Here is a 9,696-nt window from a genome sequence, read left to right on the forward strand (position 1 = left end):
TGGCCTAGCCCTTACCACCACTCTTCAGCCTTGGAGCCAATACACAGTATTGACTCCAATATGGAAGGTGAGGGTTCAATAAATAAATAAATAATAAACGATTTTCTTTTTCACCCTTTGCATCACTTCTTCCAGGTGTCCTTGTGGAAAGCCTGTTTTTTCCCAGGAGTCTCAGCCTGCCATTGTAGAGTTCAGTTTCCCATCATTCTTGATGCTCTGGCCTTTCCTTCGATATGCTTCTCTCCCTACCTTGATGCCCTCGTGCCGAGGCCAGGCTGTGCCCCCTGCTGCATGTCTGGGGGGGCAGCCCTGCTTGGTCTCCCCCTGGGCTCTAGTACTGACTCCCATCCCCCCTCCCTGGATCCCCGAGGTTCAGAGCCCCAAATCTTCCGGGCCCCGAAGGGAAGGAGGGAAGCCGCATTTATACGGGACCTAAGCCGGGCTAAGGGGCCTTTACCCACATCTCGCTGGATCTTGGCCCAAGCCTGGGAGCTGCTTGCTATTAGTATCTCCATTTTACACAGGCGGAACACAAAGATTCAGCGCCTTGTCGGGGTCACGTAACTCGGGGCTCCCATGTTGGGTGCCACAGCAGCAGGCTGGCCACTGGCCCCCCCCCAGCCTCTCAGAGCCCTGGGCTCGGGCTGGGCCTCCCCATCTCCTCCGCAATTCTTCAGTGGTTCCACCTTCAGGCTTGCTGAAGCGGGCAGGGGGGAGCGGCGTGAGCTGCCTGCGTTCGGCAGGACATCCCACCCAGAGGGCCAGGCCAGAAGGGAGTCTTGGGAGGGGCGAGAAGGCAGCCGAGACCCTTAAGTGGGGTTAGAGCTGGGAGACGGCCCAGGGGCCCATTCACTGGGGGGAGGCTCCCCACAAACGGGGGGGGGGGGCTTGTGATGGGACGTACGCAGGGCCCGTGCAGCCCCCACCCCAGGGAGGACGCCCGAGGCCTTTGTGTGAAAGCTTTTATTGTAAGATAAAGGTCAAGCCAAGGCCTCACTGTTTACCGTTGCCATTGATGGGGAGATCCGTGTGCTGGGGGGAGGCCAGGAAGGCCTTGAGCTTGGGGCGGGCGGTCAGCCGAGCCACATAGGCAGACAATAAGGGGAAGGCGTCCAGGCAGCCGGGGGCCAGGACCTGGTGAATGAGCAGCAGGTCCAGCAGGTTGTAATCCACAAACGAGATCTGTGGGGCCGGGAACACGGTCAGCCAAGGGGAGCTGGGAGGGATGGCAGGGATGGCAGCCCGTGCCGGGGCCAGGTTACCCTTGGCCCTCTCTGGGCCCCAGCCTAATGCTGCCAGGTCTCACAGTCTGGTCCAAAGTCCCTCCCACCGAACTACCTGATCCCCAGAGCCCCACCTGGTCCCCCACAGCCCCACCTGGTCCCCCACAGCCCCGCCTGGTCCCCCACAGTCCCACCTGGTCCCCCACAGCCCCGTCTGATCCCCCACAGTCCCACTTGGTCCCCCACAGTCCCACCTGGTCCCCCACAGCCCCGTCTGATCCCCCACAGTCCCACTTGGTCCCCCACAGTCCCACCTGGTCCCCCAGAACCTCACCTGGTCCCCCACAGCCCCACCTGGTCCCCCACAGCCTCACCTGGTCCCCCACGATGAAGGCCTTGCCTCCCTGGTTCTGGCTCAGGAGGGTCTCAAAGGGCTTCAGCTGGGTGGGGAGCTCCTTGATGTACTGCTCCTTGCCCTCCTCCTGCAAAGCCAAGGCACCCATGCCAGCTCAGTTAGGAAACAAGACGGAAGGGGAAGGAGGGGGAGTCCCAGCCCCCCATTAGGTCTCGCCTCCTGCAGGAGCAGCCCTGGGTCTTCCCCTGCCCACGCAGGCGCGCAGGCAGATCCAACACTGGCCACAGAAGGCTGACCAGAGAAGGGGTGCTGGGCTTGGAATCGAGAAGCCCCGAATTCAACTCCTGCCTCTCGCCCTCTCTGTAGACTGGGGATCACATCAGCACCCACATCCCAGGGCTGGCAATCCCTCCCGGCAGGGGCAACGTTCTAGACCCCAGAAGTGCCATCCAGGACACACAGAATGGTCTGGAGGCCTGCAAAGTCCCCGACCCGGCCTCCACAAGGGTCCATTCTCTGCGCAGGCTCCGGGGGCCTGGCCTGCCTCTTCAGGCCCCAGACGGGGCATCTTCCAGAAGGCCCCCCGCCGGCCCGGCTCTCCTGCCACTCACGTAATTCTGGTAGATGAGCTTCACGTATTTGAGCCGCAGGTCTTCGACCCCGTCGTTGGCCATATCCAAGAGCGTCGCCTCCATCTCGTTCTTTCCGTAGAGCCCTGAGAAGGGGAAGACGTGAGGGAGGGTCGGGCGGCCCCCCTCGGCTCCCCGACCCCTGGCAACGGGCTCATTCGCCTCAGGGGGCTCCTTGGACTAGTATGTAATGATCTCCGTCCCTCCTCCCTCCCCACAGGGGCTCCCAGAGGGCACCAAATGACCCACTCAGTGATCTCGACTGGATCCCCTGCCCAGCGCAGTGCTTGGCATCAGGAGGCACTTTCCAAAGCTGGCTGAACCGAAGGTGCTTTTCCTCCGGGCAGGATCTCATTTTCCCCCTCACTGGATCCCAGCTATGTCTGAGCCAGGCCCTGCCCCCCCCAGGTGCCTAGGTACAGCCCTGCCCCCCCAGGTGCCCAGGCACAGGCCCTGCCCCCCCAGGTGCCCAGGCACAGGCCCTGCCCCCCCAAGGTGCCCAGGCACAGGCCCTGCCCCCCCAGGTGCCCGAACTCTTCTGGGGACGTACCATGCTTGCGTGCCAGGTGTCTCAGGATGGCATTGCTCTGGTACAAGGTGACGTCTCCATCTGTGAACTTGGGGAGCTGCCCAAAGAGCTGGGGGGCAGAGGGCGGGGAGAGGGGTTTACCACTGGGCAAGGCTGGCACTGCGCACCCCCTCCCGGCTCTTTCCTTTCCCACCACTCACACAGCTGGCCTTCAGGTCTCCCTGCATCCACCTGTCTCGGGTCACCACATCCTCCTTCCAGGTCTGGCCCTGGTCAGCCAGCAGCATCCGGATGTACTCGCATCGCCCTGGTGGGGCAGAAGAGCTCAGGGGCTCCCCCGGGAGAAGGGGGGAGGGGCGGCCGCCTAAATCCCTCCCCCACACGCGCCCGGGCCTCCTCCGAGAGATCTAAGGGATCAGGATCTAGGCCGCGGGGGAGGGCTCCCCGCCCCCCCCCGGCCCCCCCCCCCCCCGCCCCATCGGGGCCCCGAATTACCTCGAACCGGGAAGTAGACGATGGTGTAGGGGGGCACTGCGAGAGACGAGGGCAGAGCGAGGTCAGCGGGGAGGGGGGGAAAGGGGGAGCCGCAGTCCCTCCCCCCCCCCCCGCAGCCCGCGCCCCCCCTCGCAGCCCGCGCCCCCCCACCCCCGTCCCCGTCCCCAGAGGCCTGGGCCTTACTCGCAGCAGATAGCGGCAGGTAGGAAGCAAGTGTGGTCCGTTGAGCTGGCTGCAGGCGGAGGCAGTCCCAACGCCTAATATTGACCGGGCCCCGCCCAGGCCCCGCCCCCGGCCCCGCCCCGGACTCCCCTCTTCTCCCGTTTCTCCCCCCTCCCCCGCCCAGCCTTGGAATGTGCTAAGTCATGCAGCACCCCCAGGGCCAGGGCCAGCCCGGGTCAGCCGGGGTGAGGGTTGGGGGTCCAGGGGAGGGGCTGCGAGGCCAGACTGGGCGGGGTGGGGCGTGCGCAGAGGAAGGCGGGAAGACCCGGAGAGCTGGCTACAAACTGGCTACAGCGGGACAGATCCGAGGTCTTTGAGGGAGGCCCCGGAAGAGGGGGAAAGGCTTCCGGTAGAAGCACCGCCAGGGCAAATGCCCAAAGACTGGAGCTTGCAGGGGGTCCCCGTCCGATGAGTGTCTCAGGGCCTGGGGGGGAGGCAAGTGTAGGAAGCCCCTGACGGGTCTGGGGAAGAGAGCCCAGGACAGAGGCAGGGCACCAGGTCAGCCCCGTGCACCCTGGGGTGATCCCGGACAAGTCCCTCCTCTCCCGAGCCTCTGAGCTCTCTGCCAGCCTGTGTGGGTCTATTCCCAAGCTATGGCGGGGACCTCACTACCACCCAGGTGTATTGAGGGCAGACTGGTGCGGCAGCGGCTTCCGTCCTGGCTCCCGGCGGTCCCGCATCAGACTGGAAGCAGTCTCCAGCCTCCTTGGATTGCCAAGTGAGAGCACTGCTTCGGCAGCAGAAACAGAAATGAGGGGGTCCCTCCTGGCCCCCCAAAATGGAGTGAGCCCCCAAACCTAGAGGGCGATGAGCGCACCCCACCGGGAGGGGAGCCTTGCTGCACTGTGCCCCATTCACTGGGGAGGCTGGGTGGACATGCTCTGGTCCAAGCCTCGAGAATCTAGTGAGAAAAATCACCTGATCGCCCTGGAGCCCAGGACCCCCATGCTGGATCTACACCCCGAGGCCACGGTGGGCAGCTCGAAGGGGGCTTGGTTTAACCTGGGGTGTTCTAGCCCAGGGAACCGAGAACAGGAAGCCCCTGCGGGGTGGCCCCACTTCCAAGCCCTCGATTTCTTCCTCTTCCTCTCAGCTAGTCTCCGAGGCCCAAATGGCTTTTCTGCCCTCCCAGACCTGAGCCAGGGCCCTGGATCTGCCTTCCCTCCCAGGACTTGGATCATCCCCTACAGCCTCTCCCAGAGAAACGCTTCCTGGAACCTCTCCAAGCCTGCCTTTGCTTTTGCCACCTGGGTCAAGCTGTCAGCACCCCCTTTTCAATCCTCTCTACCCAGCCAGGCACCCCCTCCTGGCCCCTCCTTAGCCCCCGTCAGAGTTTACCTGCTCTTTGCCACTGCTGGCTTTTAGGCCCTCCATTCCTGTCCACCATGATGGCTCTCTCTGGGCCAGCCAAGCCTGTTACACCCCTCCCCTCCCCCTCCATGGCTTTCCTGCAAATTTTCTGGGTTCTCCTCCTAGCCAGCCACCCAGCTCTTCCTCTGGGGAGGGGTCTGATCCCATAGCCCCATCACCCCCCCCCCAGATGTCACCTGGGGCTGAAGAGCACTATTCCATTGGCTTTCCATCCTGCCCTCAGACCCCCAGAGTTTCCTCATTCATTCTGGCAGATCTCAGCACGAAGGTCTCAGGCTTTGGTACAGTTGGGGCGCTTTGGGTACTTGGGGATCTCATGATAGCCTTGTGTCCCACATTGGAGGCTTTAGTTATTTTTTTCATATAACTTGCTTGAGCCACCAACAGTGTTTCCAAGAGCCAGCCTGGCTTCCCACAGCCCCTCCAGCAACTGCCCAGGGATTTCCTGGTCTTTACCAAGCTGGGGGCTTTTCCTATTATTCATTTATTCCGGACCAACTTTTCATACTTGGAGCCTCTCTTTTGGACAGCCCCTCCCCCCTTGACCTCTTCTTTCTCTTGGGGAATCCATCTGAGGCTCCCCAGTGCTTTTCTGCTCCCTCTCCAACTAGAGGATGTTTTCTGAGTCCCTTCAATGGCCATTTTTTGGAAGGAGGGGACGAGATGCCTCTTCTTTGGCCTGCATCTTTTCATGCCAAAACTTTGTACAGTTATAGGATGGCAATGGTCTTCCTGGGGCTCTGTCCCTTATTGAGTTAAGAATTCTCTGCCTGGAGTGAAAGGAGCAGAACCAGGAGAACATTATACACAGAGAGGAATACACTGTGGCACAATCGATTGTAATGGACTTCTCTACTAGCAGCCATGCAATGATCCAGAACTATTCAGAGGGACTAAAGAGAAAGAAGCTCTCTGCATCCCAAGAAAGAACTGCGGGAGCGGAAACTCAGAAGAAAAACAGCTGCTTGATCCCATGGGTCAATTGGGGAAGTAGACTGTGAGCAATCACTCTAGTGCAAATAGCAATAATATGGAAATAGGTTTTGATCAAGGACAGATGTAAAACCTGGTGGAATTGCTCGTTGGCTATGGGAGGAGGGGAGGGAAAGAACATGAATCATGTAACTATAGAAAATTTTTCTTAATTGAATAAACTTAAAAAAAATTTTTTTGAATCATCCCCCCAAAATGAGTTCTCTGCCTGACTAAAGATCTAAAAGGTATCTGTTCTTTTTTAAGAAATGTATTTATATCTTTATTTGATCATCTTTACTTTCTGTCATAGTAACAGTTCTAAGACAAAGGACTAGGCAAACAGGGTTAAGTGACTTGCCCAGGATCACACAGCTATGAAGTGTCTGAGGTCAAATTTGAACCCAGGACCTCCATATCCAGGCCCCATAGCTTTTAGTGTATTCTTCCCACCTCAGTTTCCCTGTATGTTTCTAATTCATATACATGTTATATCTTCTCTCTCCCCCAAAATAGAATAAAAACTGATTAAGGGCATTGACTGTGGCCAGCACATTGGAGATATTTGATAAACTGAATTGAACAGAGAATATCAAGGCTGCGAGGGAACCTTAGAACATGGAACATGGAATGTCAAGCCTGAGAAGAACTTTAGAACATGTAATGTCAAGACAGGGAGAGACCTTAGAATAGAGTGTCAAGGCTGGGAGGAATCCTAGAAACAAGAATATGAATCTAGAACATGGAACATGGAATGTCAATTCTGGGAGGGACCTCAAGAAAGTCAGGGCTAGAAAGTCAAGTCTAGTGGAGTCTTAGAACTTAGAATGTCAGGGAAGGGAAGGAGGCTTCTAACCTAAGAGTATCAGAGCCAGGGGGAGGGAGAGTCTTAGGACAGAAAATATTACAGCTGAGACCCAGACTTGGGGGCCTAGAGCTAGTCCCACCTTTTCACTGGACACAGGAAGACAATGAGGTCAAAGAGGGAGGGAGAGAAGGAATAAGCATCTATAGATATTATCCCATTTAATCCTCAGGACAACCCAAAGAGGTAGGTATTATTTATATCTCCATTTTATAGATAAGGAAACTGAGGCAGGTAGAGAAGAGACTTGTCCAGGCTGCTAGTAAGTGGCTGAGGCTGGATTTGAATCCAGGACCTCCAGGCTCTAGGGCCAGTGCTCTGTGCACTTTGTTGCCCCCTAGCTCATGTGAGTCCTCTTTCCAACAACTAATGAAACAATCAAGAGAAATATTAAAAGTTGGGGGGGGGGATGGGGTGCCCCATGTGTTGGGCGACTGGGTTGATTTTTGCCAGAATGGGCTGGAGTTGACCCAGCCAGCCTGGCCCCTCCCTGCCCCCTCCTCCCTCTTCCTATCTTTGGCCCCTGCCCCACCTCTCCCCCAGGACACTCCTTCTGTTATTTCCTTGGTGAGATGCCCTGAACCTTCCCCTTTTTAGCCCTTTATTGCCAGGAAAACTGGTTTTCAGGACACACCCATCAGCTTCCCCAACTTTTAACCCAGGAGCAGCCTGCAAGCTCCCTCGGCCACACCCTGGGCCGGCCGGACCCCTCTGGGTCTCCTGATGATCATTCTGCCGCCCTCACAAGACACCAGCTGGGGCCCCAGCCTGGGCCTTGGAGCCAATTCCATCAAGCAGATCTTCCAGAGTCCTCCCTCTCGTGCCTCAGCCTGGCACGGACGTCAATCTCTGGCTCCCTCTGCCAGGCTGGAACCCTATAAAGTCGGTCAACTAGTCAGCCAACTACCATTTATATAGGCCTGCTGTGGGCCAGGCCGCGTGCTGCCTTTGTCTACCCGAGGAGGTAAAGCCTGGCTAAATCAAGAGCTTCGACTGCCAGAAGGCTGGATGCCAGGGAAGAACGTTTTCTGTCCCTACCAACAGTCGGCCGCTGGAGTAGCTCTTCTGGAGCCCAGATGGGCCATTGAGGCCAAATAGAAACCAAAGGGGCCACGAGACAGACCTGAAAACCAAGTAAAAAGAAGAAAATGTAAAGCGCCTCATTGCCAAGTCAACTGTCCGGGGGTGGGGTGGGGGGTGGGGCATGAATCATGTAACCATGGGAAATTGTTCTTAATTAATTAATAAAATGAAATGTAAACAAATCTCTAGTCATCTGTCCTTGGAGTCACGGGACTGCCTGAAAGCTGCGAGCCATCAACAAGAGCCTAGATGGCCTGCTTCAGGCAGTCACAAAGAAAACTGCCATCTTTTGGGGTCCCGGGACAAAGTAGAATGGAAAGAAGCCACAGTCATCTCCTGCAAGAAACCCGTAAGTAAAAACTCCCAAGAACACCGGAGCCGGTGCCAAGGCGGAAGTAACAGAACTACTAACGAGTCAGAAAAGCCAAGGCTTGAGCAGCAGAGGGATGAGTCCAATTTGGCCCTTTACTCGGCCAGAGCCACAACCTTTACAGGGTGCACACCCTGGACTCGGCCATGTTATCCCTGGGAGGGCCACATCGCTAGATGAGGACTCCGAGGAACAGAGGAATTTGGGGGGCCTCTAGACCATCTGGGGAGTCCAGGGGCAGGGAAAGATGATGGACATCACTGGAGCTACAAGGAAATGGGAGGGTTCAAACTACACTGACAGGATGCAATCAAGCCTGGGAAAGAACCCTAGCTAGAGGCTGGGTGTGAGGGGAGGGGCTGCTTCCACTGGATACTAAAGGATGGTTCCTGCCCAGGTGTGGATCTTCTTGGAAAGGGTCTGATACAATAGGGGAGACACCTAAGACAAAGAGGGTCCTGAGCATCTGCTTATCTCACCCAACCAGGATTGTCATTTCCCTGAGGGTCCCCCACTCAGTCTGAAACTGCCAGCTTGGGATCCCCTTCACGGTAGATTCCAGGGGAACAAGGAACAAGGACAAGCTTTGGGGTCTCCAATCTACAAGCTATTCCTGAAAATTGGGGTTCATCAGATCTCACTAGGTACTGTGACAAGGAAATCACTTTAAAAGACTGATATATATTAATTTAAGGTCACCAAGGAATTCAGCTATGTAATTCCTAAATGAAAACTCAAGTCAGCAGTCAACCTTTTATGGAGTTTAATTACAACAGGAGGAAGAAAGGAATTAGAGATAGAGAGATAGAGGGAGAGAAAAAGGGAGAGAAGGGAATAGGGCTTAAATACCCCTTCTGTTTAGGCTGGGCCAAAAGGCCCAAGCCCTTAGATAGCTGGGGCAAAGAAAAGAGATCAGTCCCTATTACTCACATGACCAAAAATGGAGAAACAGTCTCCGGGGCCCCCACCTTCAGCTTCCTTCAGCTCAAGCTTCTCAGAGCACACTGCAACCACTCCGACCAACTACTCAACCACCTGGAGTCTTCAGACCCCCCTATCCTTAAGGAAACCATCCAAGTTCCCTCCCCTCAGTCCTCACATCTACCAATCACCTGTCCATCAATTTCCCTGTGCCAATGGAGGCTCTAGCTTAACCCAGGACCGCCCAGAGGTCTCTGGCTTTGCACATGTCTGTTGAAGGTCATATTTTCAAATGATTAAATTTTTGATCCTTTGCTACAGCCCTTCCTAAATCCTGTTAACCTGAGTAGGGTAGAGATTGGAATAATTAAATTTTGATCTAGGCTGCAGCCCTTCCTCAATCCTGTTAGGACTGAGTAGGGTGGAGATTGATTCCAAGTATCTCCATTGTATCAATTCTAAAATCAATCATGACTCAAAGAAATTCCTGTTCTATGCTTAAGTATAGGTCAAAGCCCTTTCCATTGTTCAGCAAAAGGTTTCTGTCCTAAAGTAATCTTAAGAAGGGAGGAGAAGGAACCTCCCATGCCAATGGGGTTCACATTCCAATAGTCAAGACCCACTATCAATAGGAAATTTTTCAAGTATGAAATTTCCCAAT

The 9,696-nt window shown here is 55.9% G+C and overlaps 1 protein-coding gene across 1 annotated transcript; it reads right to left on the reverse strand.

The window, feature by feature from the left end:
* Window positions 1-948: 948 nt before the first annotated feature.
* GSTP1 (glutathione S-transferase pi 1) lies at window positions 949-3,579 on the reverse strand. Its single transcript, XM_056801201.1, has 7 exons — window positions 3,415-3,579; window positions 3,232-3,267; window positions 2,937-3,043; window positions 2,758-2,845; window positions 2,190-2,293; window positions 1,598-1,705; window positions 949-1,182 (listed from the first exon to the last, which is right to left on the reverse strand). Coding segments are annotated over exons 1-7 (633 nt in total). The 5' UTR covers window positions 3,416-3,579; the 3' UTR covers window positions 949-993.
* Between the last annotated feature and the right edge of the window lie 6,117 nt (window positions 3,580-9,696).

This window comes from Monodelphis domestica, chromosome 6, assembly GCF_027887165.1.
Source record: "Monodelphis domestica isolate mMonDom1 chromosome 6, mMonDom1.pri, whole genome shotgun sequence".
NCBI classification, from domain to species: Eukaryota; Metazoa; Chordata; class Mammalia; order Didelphimorphia; family Didelphidae; genus Monodelphis; species Monodelphis domestica.